The sequence below is a fragment of the Peromyscus eremicus genome, chromosome 8a, assembly GCF_949786415.1.
Source record: "Peromyscus eremicus chromosome 8a, PerEre_H2_v1, whole genome shotgun sequence".
NCBI classification, from domain to species: domain Eukaryota; kingdom Metazoa; phylum Chordata; class Mammalia; order Rodentia; family Cricetidae; genus Peromyscus; species Peromyscus eremicus.
Window position 1 is genome coordinate 42,052,211 of NC_081423.1, and position 15,387 is coordinate 42,067,597.

At 46.3% G+C, this 15,387-nt stretch overlaps 3 protein-coding genes across 3 annotated transcripts; 2 read left to right on the plus strand and 1 right to left on the minus strand.

Annotated features, from left to right (window-relative positions):
- Positions 1-1,217: 1,217 nt before the first annotated feature.
- On the plus strand, positions 1,218-1,696 carry LOC131916065 (H2B.U histone 2). Its single transcript, XM_059269367.1, has one exon. The coding sequence runs from the start codon at positions 1,243-1,245 to the stop codon at positions 1,621-1,623; it is 381 nt and encodes a 126-aa protein (XP_059125350.1). The 5' UTR covers positions 1,218-1,242; the 3' UTR covers positions 1,624-1,696.
- A 4,156-nt stretch (positions 1,697-5,852) lies between these two features.
- LOC131917104 (histone H2B type 3-B) lies at positions 5,853-7,298 on the minus strand. The gene has a single exon (XM_059270738.1). It carries the CDS (start codon positions 6,308-6,310, stop codon positions 5,930-5,932), a length of 381 nt encoding a protein of 126 aa, XP_059126721.1. The 5' UTR covers positions 6,311-7,298; the 3' UTR covers positions 5,853-5,929.
- Positions 6,513-9,701, plus strand: LOC131917103 (histone H2A type 3). The gene has a single exon (XM_059270737.1). It carries the CDS (start codon positions 6,624-6,626, stop codon positions 7,014-7,016), a length of 393 nt encoding a protein of 130 aa, XP_059126720.1. The 5' UTR covers positions 6,513-6,623; the 3' UTR covers positions 7,017-9,701.
- The last annotated feature ends 5,686 nt before the right edge of the window (positions 9,702-15,387 follow it).

Consider the following 15,387-nt stretch of genomic DNA (forward strand, 5'->3'; position numbering starts at 1 on the left):
AGGTTGGTTCTTTCACCAAGCGTTGGCTGGGCATTTGCTGGCTGCCATATTATCTTTTGCCCAGTAGACACTGCAGAAACAGCCACATCTCTGCGTGGGGGATTACAGTTCACTCTGTATTTTGGTGGGAGATAGAAATGCTGTGTGTCGCTGTGAAAAGAGCTAATAGGAATTATGCACTAGTGTGTGCAGGGCACCTTGCCAGCCTGTTCACCCATGTGAACTCACAGCATCTAACAGGCATTATACTATCACATGAGGAAACGGAGGGGCGAAGAAAGTAGATTACATGCCCCAGGTGTGGTGGCTATCCATATCCATATCCACCTTCAGACCAGGATTCCTCAACTGTGATATGCAGATCATAACTCAAGTGTGTTTGAAGCGGGGAGTTAACAGTCGGCTTTTCTAAAGCCAGCTCTCCAAGTGAGGCTGAAATGGGAGCGATGTGAACATACAGCCTTTTTATTTTCACTCAGCACCGTGTGTGTGTGTGTGTGTGTGTGTGTGTGTGTGTGTGTGTGTGTGCGCGTGTGTGTGTGTATACACGCGCACAAATTATTATGCGAGGCATAACTTCTGTAACCTGCTGTGTCCTGTAAATATGGTACCCATCTGTAACGTTACGTCAGCCTTAGCTCCAGATCCGGGCATTATGGACATCCCAAGAATCCGTTTCCCCAGATGAAAATCTACCTGGCCACACACTCCCAGTGAAACTGCCTTAGTGTGTTTTCAGATTTCCCAAAGAACTGTTGAAATTCGCGCATGAATTCTCATAGGAATGTGTCTTTGCTTCTGTTTCCCCTGAATAGAGGCTATGATATGAAATAAATGGCAGTTGAAAGCTGTCATTTCCTCCTCCAACTAAGCAGGCAACAAGCTTCTTCCTCGTTAGCTGTGGACGAGAAACAAATGGCCAGCGATTTGGCTCAACGAGAATCGGATCCTGCAGTACTGTCCCTTCAGCCACGTCCACAACTACCAGAGATGCTAAATCATCCCAGTTATAACAAAGGGTTCAGACAAAGATGAGACACCTGAGCCGGCTCAGCCAACGCACTTTTGGATTGGTTGCGATACCGTCCAATAGGAAAGAAGAACCCGTGTCTCCTAGTTACAACATTTTATGGTCGTCCAATCAGATGATACTACTTTGGAGCCTTCATTTAAATATGAGGATGACAAATAACCTTGCCTTCACCGTCTCTGCGTTCGTCTTGGTGCAGCCAGTGCAGCAGGATGCCGGAGCCTTCCCGCTCCACTCCAGCCCCCAAGAAGGGGTCCAAGAAAGCCATTACCAAAGCGCAGAAGAAAGACGGCAAAAAACGCAAACGGGGCCGCAAGGAGAGCTACTCCATCTATGTGTACAAGGTGCTGAAGCAGGTGCACCCGGACACCGGCATCTCCTCCAAGGCCATGGGCATCATGAACTCGTTCGTCAACGACATCTTCGAGCGCATCGCCAGCGAGGCCTCCCGCCTGGCGCATTACAACAAGCGCTCGACCATCACGTCCCGCGAGGTGCAGACGGCCGTGCGTCTGCTGCTGCCCGGGGAGCTGGCCAAGCACGCCGTGTCCGAGGGCACCAAGGCCGTCACCAAGTACACCAGCTCCAAGTGAGGCACGGCGCGGGCGCCACCAACCCAAAGGCTCTTTTCAGAGCCACCTTCCAATCTCATAAAAGGAGCGTGCTACCTGGTGTGATTAAGATCTGTCATTCACTTGATGTGCATTGAGATTGCGATGGTGGTGGTGGTGGGGGTTGTTGGACATTGGGACCCTGAGGTAATACACGCCTTGTTTATAATACATTAATAAGAAATTGGTCTGGTTTAATTTTGGCCACAGAAAACGTAGTTTAGTAGATTGCTTCTGGAGACATTTGGCGTGGACTGCGCGGTTGGGGGTGGGGGGCGTCAGCAGCAGAATCTCTCCTCATCTTCCCACCCTCTCCACCCTCCCTCCCCCATGTCCCGCTGAGTGCGGTGTTGAGGCTCAGGTTGTGCTCTCATGGCTGATGCTCTCGGAGCCATCTTCCTCCGTCTCTTTGCTCCCTTCCTCCCCTTGCCAGGATTAGACACTTTGAGATCTTCCAGCCAAAAACAGTTGAAGCAGGTCTTCTGTAGTCTGCTCGAAACGCCTAAAAATGCGATGCACACACAGGCGCTGCTCTCCAACCTTTACCACTAAGCCAAAATCTTGCCAGTGAAGATTCTGGTATTTTACCCATGCATATATTTAAACGATGAAAGGTCCTTTTGTTTCATCTCAGTGTGTACGTATGTGTGTGTGCACGTGAGTATATATCATAAAAATGTGTATACATTAACAGAACTCTAGTAAGTGATGAAACGTCCTTTTAAATAAAGTAAATTAGTACCTTTAAAACAAACAAACAAACAAAAAAACCCTACATACGCCGTATTCAGTTTATGTTCGCAGTAATAAGTGCAAGAACAGTCCAAATCACCCTCCCGGTAAAATTCCAATACGAGTGTCCATTGTGTGTCGGAGAAGCCTGTCTTCCATGAGCTCCTAAGTCACCCCTGGTTCCGACTACATGTCGGCTTCACGGATGGACAATGGCGGTCTTTCTCCTCACACCCGTGACAGCCACTCATTTGTCAACATTTAACCTCTTACTGTCTCACACAGGAAAGGCGAGTCTTTCTGTTGGTAATTTCTTCTTAAAGAGACAGCTTTTTCCCTCACTCAAAATTCTTAGTTGGTTCCCTAATAATTAGCAAATTTGTCTTGAGCGTCCAGTTGAGATTTGGGGCATAGCAGTCTCGTCCACGTTTCAGACTGCACGCCTACAAATCCCTGATTGTCCCTCTCCAACCTTACTAACATTAAGTTTTTCAGATCCAGAGAACAGGTCATTTGCATTGTCCTAGTTCTTGCTATTATAAACTCTCACATATTTGTTGTACACTTGCTACACTTCCCAATTTTTCGATTTCACCAGTTCCTTTCACTGTTACAACATGGAACTGGAGATGTTGTGTATACAGTTAGTTCTCTCAGTTTTCTATATTACAAAATCTCAACAGCAGAGACAATTTTCTGCCTTCTTTGTCTCCTCCTTAATATTCACACTCTACAAGAGGATGAATCTTCCCCGTTCCGAGCTGTGGTTGCCAAAGGAATACACTTGGGCAGCTTATTTCGAGCTTCCAGCTTTTGTCAGACAAAAAGAAAAAAAACCCTAAAAAAAATAAAACCATTGTATTATCAACAACCATAAATGTATTGTTAGAGGATTATCCTTGGAAATTGTGATTGTGTGCTAGATTTGCTCACCGATTCTATCTTTTGTACTAAACAGTGTTTAGGCTCATCTGCTAGGCTCATCTTTCTTCTGGAGGCAAAGGTTCCAGTTTATTGAAACCATGTATTGTACCAGGCCTAGATGAAACACCTGCAAGAGTTTCTTTAAAACCGGATACTTGGGGCTGAAGAAATAGCTCAGGGTTAAGAATACCTATTGCTCTTGCAGAGGACCTGGGTTCAGTTCCTAACACCCACAATAGCTGGGTCATTAATGGCTCACAACCATCGACAATGCTAGTTCCAAGGGATCTGACCCCCCTCTTTTGACTTCTGCACACATGTGGTACACATAAATGCAGGGGAAACACTCAAAGCTAAAATTTTAAAATGAATAGTTGACTCCGGGGCCTGGCCATGCAGCTCTGTAATAGAGTACTTCCCCTGTATAATGAGAGCATTAGAGGCCTTGACAATCACTTGGCATCAGTTCAGAGAGGATTGTAGTCAGCCTTTTTCTTTTAATGTAAATCTTGTTTGTGTTTTGTTTGGTGACAGGGTCTCACTATGTAGCTCTGGATAGCCTGGAACCTGATATGCAGACCACACTGGTTTTGAGCACACAAAGATCCACCTGCTTCTGCTCCTCCCAACTGACATTTCAGGTCTATACCACCATGTCTGGCTTCCAAATCCTCTATTTTTGAGACCATTAAGAATACTGGCATGAGTCCATGGTGGTGCATGCCTTTAATTCCAGCACTGGGGAGGTAGAAGCAGGCAGATCTCAGAGTTCCAGGCCAGTGTGATCGATATAGTGAGTTCTAGACCAGCAAGGTGTGTGTGTGTGTGTGTGTGTGTGTGTGTGTGTGTGTGAGAGAGAGAGAGAGAGAGAGAGAGAGAGAGAGAGAGAGAGAGAGAGAGAGAGAGAGAGAGACAGAGAAAGAATGTGAAGGAACTGTTGACAGGTCTCGCCTTTGATGATGGATCATGGTTTATGTTTTCAATTATGACTAAAGAAGGAATGTATTGGGTAAACCGGTTATGACAAGGCTTCTATTACTATGCACTTTTTTCTATCTTTTTAAATAAGATGTCAAATGAAAGTAATGCTATATACCACACACTGACTGCTTGTGCCCATGAATGGATTTGAAATAAATAACCCAGGCAGGGGGAAAGAAGAGGACTGAGTGGTATCTCAGTGGTACAACCTTGGCTAACAGACTAGAGGTCCAGAGTTCAGTCTCCCACCCACCCCCTCCTCCCATCAAACCTCAATGACTCAATTTCACTATCGTAACAAAACTTAATGATTTGTGTCTTAAACAATGGTCTGCTGTCCTGGTGTCCCCTTTGAAACACTGTAATGGCTTGGTTGACATGTTCAAATTTCAATAGACAGTTCTGGAGAATGGCAGTTGGTAAAAGATAATATACATATAGTTGCTGTTGGCAGGATTTCAGGCAGAAAGAAAACAGAGACAAATTCTCAGAGAAAATAATCCAAAATATCTGTTAAAGAATTTGGTTTACTTTGTCCTGACTCTGGTGTTAATGTTCTAATAGGTATTTTTAAGACTAATTAAAAAAAAAAAAGTCCTGCGTTGCCATTTGCATCTTTGCAGCTACTTGACAGGATAAAAAATACTTCAGATGATAACTTTAAAACGTATGAAGCTGTCAAAATCCTTTTATGTGGAAAGGGATCGATGGCACGGCTCCTGTAGGAAGTTCCAGCGGAGACACCGACCCCCCCCACCCCCACCCCCCTACCCCCTCCTTCCAACTGCCCGTTAGCAGCGGACCAGATGAGACAGGCTCCCTTTGACTATTTGGGGAAAAAAATTGAAATTTATATTACTCCTTGCTGGAGACGGTGATAGGATTCTCAATATATCTCATACCGGTTCAAATAAATATAGCCAAACCAAGGAAAGTGGTGTTCTTTCCACGGTTAAGATCTCTTGCCCAAACGTTCCAGATCAAGATGGCATTCTCAAATAAATGCTGAGTGTGGACAATTCTGTTACCAACGCTTCACAGAAAATAAAGCAGCTTTAGGGGAGGAACTGGATTTTTTTTTTTTCCCCCAAATCCTTCCATCCCCTAGCCACTAAAACTGCTGGTAGCTAGCTGCAGGTGCGGCTGGCTACATCCAGCTCTTTTACACAGGCATTGCGGGTGTCGCCGCCGTAACCTTTTCAACCCCTGTTCCAGCATACTGCTAGTGCAGGATCTGTTGGGATATAGTGCCAGAATGGTCATATCCAAGGGATAAAGATGCCTGTCTGTTCCAGGAGAAGTTCTAAAGGAACGCAGATGCAGAGGCCACCCAGCGGGCACGGCACCCAGAATCCCACTACGCTGGTGACCTCGCCCACCTTGGGAAGACTGGAGGCTTAGGGAGGGGACTCACGCCCCTTGCCTAACCCCTTGACCATCGTTCTCATCCCACCCTTGGGAAGAGCAGAGCAGCTGCAGCCCTACATGCCTCGCACTCAAAAACACATCTTAGTGGTACCCAGTAACAGAGAATCTCCCTCAGGCGCGTGGCAGTCATCAATGACCACACACGCTGTGTTCAAGACCCTTTTAACGACTGTATGGGTGGCTCTGAAAAGAGCCTTTGGATTGAGGACGCCCGCGCCGCGCCTCACTTGGAGCTGGTGTACTTGGTGACGGCCTTGGTGCCCTCGGACACGGCGTGCTTGGCCAGCTCCCCGGGCAGCAGCAGACGCACGGCCGTCTGCACCTCGCGGGACGTGATGGTCGAGCGCTTGTTGTAATGCGCCAGGCGGGAGGCCTCGCTGGCGATGCGCTCGAAGATGTCGTTGACGAACGAGTTCATGATGCCCATGGCCTTGGAGGAGATGCCGGTGTCCGGGTGCACCTGCTTCAGCACCTTGTACACATAGATGGAGTAGCTCTCCTTGCGGCCCCGTTTGCGTTTTTTGCCGTCCTTTTTCTGCGCCTTGGTGACGGCCTTCTTGGACCCCTTCTTGGGGGCTGGAGCAGATTTGGACGGATCAGGCATATTGGCTAGTTGCTCTCGGGAAACGCGCGTGTCCGCCGTACCAACTCTATTTATATGCCCTATATTCAAATGAAGGATCAGACTTTACTCGCTTTTGATTGAATACAATTGTACATTACGTCATCTCAGAGTAATGTTTATGCAAATTAGGAGGTGCCGGGTTCTTTTTCTGATTGGCTAGTGCTGCCGTCCAATAGAAAGGCGCAGTCTAGCCTCCCTCCTGATCATATATAAGAGCTTGCTTGGGCTTACGAGGTCGTTATCGCCAGCTTAGTTTCTGGTTTGTGTTCTTCTTTGTGATCATCAGTTGAAGATGTCTGGTCGTGGCAAGCAGGGCGGCAAAGCTCGCGCAAAAGCGAAATCCCGCTCGTCCCGCGCCGGCCTGCAGTTCCCGGTGGGCCGTGTGCACCGTCTTCTCCGTAAGGGCAATTACTCGGAGCGGGTGGGCGCCGGCGCCCCGGTGTACCTGGCGGCCGTGCTGGAGTACCTGACGGCCGAGATCCTGGAGCTGGCTGGCAACGCGGCCCGCGACAACAAGAAGACACGAATTATCCCGCGCCACCTGCAGTTGGCCATCCGCAACGACGAGGAGCTCAACAAGCTGCTGGGCCGCGTGACCATCGCGCAGGGCGGCGTCCTGCCCAACATCCAGGCGGTGCTGCTGCCCAAGAAGACCGAGAGCCACCATAAGGCCAAGGGCAAGTGAGGCCCTCCTGGTCGTTAGTGCTGCTTAACGGACACCAAAGGCTCTTTTCAGAGCCACCCACAACCTCAAAGAAAGAGCTGTACACTGAACCTGTCGCCAGGTACTGGCCAGGGCTGGGAATCCCGATTCCTTCCATGGGTTCGGCATCTGCGCTCTGCGCCTGGGCGTTCACGGCTGAGGCCAACGGCTTCCGTCTGCAGTTGGCCTGAGCTTGGTTTGGAGGCACTGGCGGTTTGTCCCCACCACTGTCCCTTGTTAGGCACTTGGTTTCCGTTAAGGTTCGTGTTTGGACCTTAAGGGAATGCTTGGTTCTGTAGGACTTGGCATAAGGCTCTCGTAGGCAAGTGCTGGTGTTTCTACTGAAACGGAGTGAATTGAAACGCTCACAGTTACACCGAGACATTCGCGTTAGGATCTAATCAGGTTGAAACGCTCACAGTTACACCAAGACATTCGAGTTAGGATCTAATCAGGTTTAGATTTCCAAAAGTGTGTTTGGAATTGGCCAAACAATCGGATGCACTTACGTAGCTTAATCTTGAGGAACAAAATAATTTGTCGGTTTTGGTAAAACTAGGTTTGAGTACAGCAATGTTTTCTAATAAATTTAAAGGAAAGCATTATTAGCGTCATATTAAGTAAAATGTGAGTTTTTAAAGAGAACTGTGACTTCCACAGGCTGTATAAAGAATGGCTGGAGAGTTCCAGATCAAATAAACGGGAACAGGCACGTTAATCACTACCAGTGGGAAAGGGAGAGTTGAGGGGGATTAAATGAGTTATAATACTTTAAAACGCCAGAGTCAAAAGTGTGTCCCCTTTCCTGTTAACTATGCTATTCTCTTTTTAAATTTTAACAATACAGGACAGCAAGACAATTATGTAATTATATAAATTATATATACCCTATCAAAACTGGGTCTATTCAAGCCTGGGCTCTTCAGACACCGTCTGTAATTACAAATCTATTTATAAAATATCAACATCTTAAAAAGCTATTTGCCAAAGAATAAGCAATTTCCTTAACTGTGAGTCTCGACCACGCTCTAGACACAAAAACTGCATATAGATTATACAGTCTGCTAATGAGTGTCCTCAGTAAAACAAAGTCCAAGGGTTGGACCTCAAGATCTCCCCCGTTTAGCTTTACTTTGTATGTATTCATAGATCATTGTAGTTCCTTAATCTCTTGAGTGGCAGTTCAGCTCTTTAGGAGTTGGGTGGAACTATTTAATGGTGTTATGGAGGCACTGTGGAAGGAGGTGTACTGGGATAGCTTCTCATCTACCTCCAAGGCTCCTGTCAAATGGACAACCACCACCCAAAAGGAATATTTAATTTTCCATTAGGTAAAAATGTAATACAAAGATGTAGCTTGTCTACCTCTCAGGGTTATGTGACCAGTGAATAACTAGAGAGCACAGATTCTGAATGTGTCTACAATATTACAGAAAGTTGCACTGAAACAGTTCTGACCTAAGATCTGGTCATCTGGATTACGATTTCCAGAAATGTGAAGTACCTACCAGTAGCAGCTACCTTGAGAGAATGTTCACTGGATTAAGCACCACATAGCCCATGCCTAGGTATATGCCCAATAAAATGAAAATATACATCTAACAGAAGCTACACAGATGCAGTAACAGTATCATTCATACAATCTAAAAGAGGGAACCCAAATATTCATCAGCTGATGAATAGATCACAAAACTGGTTTGTCCTCATAATGGACGATTAGTCAATGAAAGAGAATGAAGCGCTGATTCATGCACAACGTGAATGAATCTCGACGTCCAGAACGGGCACGATCAAACAACAGCTGCAGGAGCTGAAAGGGGAGAGAATAACAGTCCAGAACTTCCTTGTGTGGTCATGGAAGAAGATACAGGTGATGCTCACAACATACGAAATGTGCTAGATGTCCCAAAACTGCTCACGCAGAAATGGCTCATCATATCTTGTAAATCTCACCTAAGTTTTCAGAAACTTGGAGTGTGTACCAAATAAGAGGGCAGATGGGGGGCTGGAGAGATGGCGCAGCGAGTGAAAAGTTTGTGCTGTGAGCATGAAGACCTGGATTTGATTCCCAGAACCCATGCAATGCAGGGCCAGGTTAGCGCTTGACTAATTCCAGTGCCTCTAAAGAGACAGGAGGGGCCCTGGAAGCTCACAGGCCAGCTAGCCTGGTGTACACAACAGCTAACAAAGCAACCCTGCCTCCAGGGGGAACTAGAGAACAACACCTGAGATGGTCCTCAGACCTCCCCACATGAGGCACGTGTTTGCCTGCACTCATACACATACATACATTCATACATGCACGTGTGTGTGCACACACACAGATGGGAAAGGGGGACAGAAAGAAGACTGATGTGTTCCAGTGCTTGCTTTCTAGAATAACACTGGCCCACCTCAGGTAAAAGGAGGTTGAACTCAGGTACCACAGCTGCCATCATCAGAGACCACGGGGAAAGGCAGTTATGGGCTCAGTCCTGATACTGCAGCAGCTCTGAGCAAGCCTTGGCGGTTCACCTTGTCAGGTTCTGCCCACAGGCATGTTGTGTGGGAGCATGGAGGTCTTTTCCTGGACCACTGTATCTCTAAACACATGCCTGTTTTAGAATTCTTTCAGCCACTCTCCACGTGTCCCTATGCACTGCTGTTTACTGAAGACAAGAAAAAGAGATCCAGAAGAATGCAGCTTGAGCCAACTTCGGAAATCTCTCCAGTGTTTGCTGTGTGCGGGAGCTCCCCACCTAGCCCTGTAGCATCCTCTGTTCCTCTTCCAAGTGTAGGTCTTTCCTCCAGCCCCTGTCCCACATTTAGTCTCTACTCCGTGGGACCATTTCTTGCAGGTTCATCCATATGTCCAATAATCTTCTACATCAAAAAATTAAAAATAGACCTAGTATATGGTACATCTCTCCAACTCCTGGGCGTCTGTCCAAAGGAAATGAAATCAGTATGTGGAAGAGACTTACGTACTGAAATGCTCACTGTGGCACTGTCAACAGCTAAGACATGGAACTAACCTAAATGTCTACGAAGGAGCAAATGTATCTTTAAAATGTGGTATACACACAGATTAAATACTACATAAGCTTAAAAACAGTTTCATTTGTTATCATCTGGATGAACCTAGAGGACATTACAGTATCCCTTGGCATCCACAGGTGATTGGTTCCATGCCCCCCAAGGCTGGTACCAAAATCTATGGGTGCCCAGGATTCTTACATACAAAGCCATAGTACCTGCTTATAACCTACAAATTATGCCAACATAACTCGTAGTACATAATGCAACATAAGTGTAGGGTAGTTGTGCTAGGTTGATCAAGAATCATTATCAAAAGCTCCATGCATGTTCAGTAGAGACTACTCAAGAGAGGGAAGCCAGAGAGTCAGGAAAGGTCAACTGGAGAACCAGCAGGGGTCAGCTGGGAAATCATCCAAGCTTCTCTAGCAGGCTAATGGCTTAGTCCAAGGACCACAGAGGCTGCAGGTTTCCATACTGTCCCTCAAACTATGCCCTGGGGTTCATAACAAGTGCCAGGCCAGTTGGACTCAGGCTGTGTAGACAACTTTTCTTATCACCCAAAACCATGGTGTCCACAAGCCCACACCTCTTCCCCAAGCTGCATGCTTACAGCACCTGCTTGATAGTCCCACCTGCTAAAGGCAGCCCACCTTCACCAGTGTCAAGATCACACGAAATTTTCCTCACCCTGTAAACAGATCCAATACACACTGGTGATTCAACTCAGAAAAACAGACAAAATATGCCTGTTTTGAGTATGCTTGAATTGCTATGACAAAAATATACACACAGAAGTGAGACAATTGGATCAATTAAGTTAAAATGCAACCTACAGAATGAGGAACAGTATTTTCTACCCATACATTTGATCAGAGATTAATATTCAAAATAAAGCTCTACGATTCAATAACAACTCCAATTTTAAATAGGCAAAGGACCCGAATAGGAATTTCTGGAAAGACACACATGATCATTGACATTGCTACAGTCACTGAGCAATCAGACAACAGTGAGGTATTGCCTCATTCCTGTTAGTCTGGCTGTATGTATGTATGTATATGCCTCCTCTCCCTTCCAGGACTCTCATCCGCTTATAGTCCTTTATATCGCCCTATTCCTGCTAGGAGATAACTCTGCAATGTTGTGGCCAGCTCACCACCTCACAGTTTACTATCCTCAACTAGCTGACATCAACATAGAAGGGGGCAGAGAGGCACATTTGTGTCTACGTTCACATCCACGTGTTGAGTATGCCCTGCACATAGTGTTGGATAGGTATTTGATAAAGTTAATTTAAAACAAAGGACTCCTTCCCGGTCTAGTCAGTGATGTAGAGAAGGAAAGAAATTGAGCTCCCATAGCAAGCTAAACGGAGATGAGAGGGCAGCGGTGTCCCAGCGCCGAGCTCCCGCCCCCATGTTCCACCTCCCATCCCCACCTTCCACCCCTAACTCTGCAAGCTAAACCTCCATTTGATCCTTTCCCACAAGGCCATTGGTGCGGCTTGGGTTCTGATTGGGAGCAATTTGACAGGAAAAGGAAACTACAGGCCCTAGAAAGCTCCTTGCCAGATATTAAGATGCTGCTCTGCAATTGCATGCAGCCTTGCATAGCACGACTTCTCTCTGGGTAGCTCATCTCAGTCTTGTTGGAATGGAAAAGCAGATTTAAGATTAAGGCCGTGGGGCTGGTGGGTGCAGCGCCCAGCTTGGGAACCACCCCGGTTGACAGATGCATAGAGTTTGGCTTTCCGGAGGTCTGGGTGCCGGAGTGTAGGTGTGCGCCAGGGCTCAGGGAAGGTGTCCGGCGGCTTCTGGTGGACACCTTAGCTCTGGGTGCTGGAAAACGATGCGCTTTGCACGCTTAGGCACCCGAGCCTGGCCTTGCTCAAGGGCGTTTTCCGATTGAACAGTCCGAAAGCTCCGGCTGATCTCATTGGCTGCCCGAGAAGCGGCCGCCTGGAGGATGCTCCACGGCTTCCCCGACTCTAACACAGCTCCGCCCTGGCGCCCTCAGGATTTCAAAAACTATATGACGCTGATGTCTCACAAGGTCGTGTATTCCCAGAGGCAAGAGCTGCGGTTTGTCTTTCTGAAAGTGAAGCCATTTTCTCCATGTCACTATGAATATAAACTGGGACCGGAGAGTGGTGTCCCGGTACCTGGGCGCCACCAATCGACGACCACCAACGTCCCCTTCCTCGGGATGGTGCAGCGCCAACCCGCGGCCGCACCCCGGAACACCCGGCTCTTGCTTCCCTGCTTTGGCATTGACTCTCTGTGTTTAAACTACCATACACGTTTAGAAACAAAGCACCATGACTATCACTGCATTTTTTTTTTTAACCAAATCCGTAAAAATGCAAGAGTTTGATTTCTTCTCTTTCTCTCGACTCACGATTGGAGCTATATGGACTACATTTTCATACTCTGACATGGTCTAAGGAACCACTATTATCATTTCTTGATGCCCAGATTGTGACATTGTGGCCTGTGGGAGACCGTAAGTCTAGCCCATCCTTGAAAGTCTTTGCTTCAGAAAGCATTTTATTTTTTTTCCAGATCCAAAAGTGTTTTATTTTGTTTGAAAAAGGGTCTTTTCAACGTAGCCTAAGCTGGCCTCAAAATTGTTATCCCGATTCAGGCCCTGGGTGCTGAAATTGTAAGCATGGACCACCATGCCCTGCTATCCCTAGGTATCGGAGTCATTTCTTTCTTTCCTCTTTGATTTATTAGAATATATTAACTGTGCATAGTAATGGTTTTCATTTTCATAATTTCATACATGTATATAATGTTCTTTGTTCACACCAGCTCTTCCCTTTTTCCTCCTCCCTCTGGTCGCCTTCCATCATAAATACACCCCCGCCCCCAGCTTTCACATCTGTAAAAATTATCTAGCTTCCACGTGCTAGAGAGCCCATGCAATGCCTTTCTTTCTGGATCTGAGTTATTTCACTTAATGATCCTGAGTTCTATCCATTTTTCCAGCAAATAACAATTTATTTTTCCTTTTTCTCATTTATTTTTTTCTGTTTCTCCCCTCCCCTTTTTAAATAGTGTCTCACTATGTAGCTCTGATTAGCCTCAACCACACAGAGATCCAGCTGGAATTAAATGTGCCTACCACCAGAGCAGTCATATTTCATTGTTACCGGCAGAATAAAGTATTCTGTTGAGTATCTTACAATGTTTTCTTTAACCAGATAGGTTAGGTTTTCTTAACTACTTGGCTTAGAGGGCAAAGGTTAGTGCTATGGTCTGCATGTGTCCCCAAATTCACACACTGAAATGCCATCACCAGTGTAGAACAGGAACAGTAAACAGTGGGGCCTTAAGGAGGCAATTAGTCGGGCGAGAGTCCTTAAGAAAGGTCTCGAGGTACAGGTGCTCACTCTTCAAATAAGGGCACTAGAAGCTGCTATCTACGGGCCCCACCAGACATCAAATCTATCTGCCTGTGCCTTGGCTTTGCCTTCCCCAGCCCTCAGAATTGTGAGCAATGGGTCTCTGATGTTATAAATTACCCAGTCCACATAACTTAGTAACTTGTGATCATATGTGTAATTAAAATTTACTATGTTTTTTGTTTTGGCCCATAGACCTGGATTATAATTACCAGAACCTTTTTTTTTTTTTTTTTTTTTAAACTAAGCAACAAAAACCATAAGTGCGTTTTCTATTAAGGTATTTGGTCATTTTTCCTTGATTCTTGAAGCAACTTTCGGTCAGATTCAGAACTATAGTCTTTTGTATGTTGGGGTACTTTAGGCCTCAGAAATTCTCTCTCCCTCCCCTTTTCCTTCCCTGTTCCCGCTCATGCTCCCCCCCTTTTTTTTTAAACTAATCCTTTCCCTTCAATAGGCATAGGAACTGGGATCTCTTTCTCAAGGCAGGTCACAGGACCTAAGAACACCCTCTAATCTTCCCCTGCTTTTCTGCCTTGGAGCCAGCCATAAAGACATTCTCAACCTACCTTATTTGACGATCACAGTTTCAGTGGAGTGTCTGCTCCACAGAGAGACCAAGAGGAATTTGAAGAGACAGGTCTGGCCAGCCTTAGCCGGTACATACGCTTCAGATCATAACCTTTGTGTTCGAACAGTTGTGCACGCTTTAATCATGACTGTGCAGCAAAGGCTCCATAAAAACCCAAAGACTGGTTTGGGAGCTGCTGGACAGAGCATTTGGTGTAATGTCCCCAAGGTGAAAAACTCTCACCAGGAAGGAAGTGCCAGGTGTGGCACCACAGGGATAGAAACTCCTGTACTTAGGACTCACCAGCCACTTGTATCTTTTAAAATAGTCTTTGCACCCAAGCTGGGGGGGGGGGGGGGCGCGTGGCGCATGCCTTTAATCTCAGCACTAGGGAGGCAGAGGCAGGCAGATCTCTGAGTTAGAGGCCAGCCTGGTCTACAGAACAAGTTCCAGGACAGCCAGGGCTACACAGAGAAACCCTGTCTCAAGAAAACCCCCCACAAAAAAGTATGCAAAAACAGTATCACCGTTTCCCTGAGTTCTGTGAACACTCAAATAAAAGCTTCTTAATGGTGAAATCAGTCACTAAACTCCATAGGAATTCAGTTTTCTCCCATCAAATCCCAACAGACTAATAGGAAGTACGTTGTTTCCTCATAAACTTCAGGGACCAGTCATAGCTTTCCTATCTGTTGCTGACAACTGGGTGCAGACTTTGGGGCATGAGTTGTGTGACCTTTGACCCAGCCCTGCTCTTCTGAGCATAAGCCACATCCCACAATTAAACCCTCCTGAGTGCAGATTGTGTTGAAAAGTTCATTAGCACGAGACCTGTTTTATGGATTACATTCAAATCGTGGTGTAGACAAATCTGACATCTGACAGGATTAAAGAGTGTATTTCAATAAGGATCAGCTCCACCGTCTAAGGTAGCTGTGGTGCTTCATCCAGTCAGAACACAAATACAAACCGGCCATAGCTTCCTGGTACCAGGATGAAGCCAAGGTATTTGAAGGAAAGTGACCTTTTAACATAAGGAACTTTGTAAACATGGCTCATCATATTTGACAGTGTGGTGGTTTTAATGAAAATGGTCCCCACAGGCTCATAGGGAGTAGCATGATTTGAAAGGATTAGGACATGTGGCCTTGTTGGAGGAAGTGTGACACTGGAGGTGGGCTTTGAGGTTTCAAATGCTCAAGCCAGGCCCAGTCTCTCTCTTTCTGCTGCCTGCGGATTCAGATGTAGAACTCTCAGCTCCTCCCCCAGCACCATGTCTGCCTGCATACCACCATGACATTAATGGACAAAACCCTTGTATCTGTAAGCCAGCCCCAATGAAATGTTTTCCATCTTCA

Bases quoted from the DNA above. Each gene is read 5' to 3' on its own strand.
- LOC131916065 (XM_059269367.1), top strand. From the start codon at position 1,243: ATGCCGGAGCCTTCCCGCTCCACTCCAGCCCCCAAGAAGGGGTCCAAG.
- LOC131917104 (XM_059270738.1), bottom strand. From the start codon at position 6,310: ATGCCTGATCCGTCCAAATCTGCTCCAGCCCCCAAGAAGGGGTCCAAG.
- LOC131917103 (XM_059270737.1), top strand. From the start codon at position 6,624: ATGTCTGGTCGTGGCAAGCAGGGCGGCAAAGCTCGCGCAAAAGCGAAA.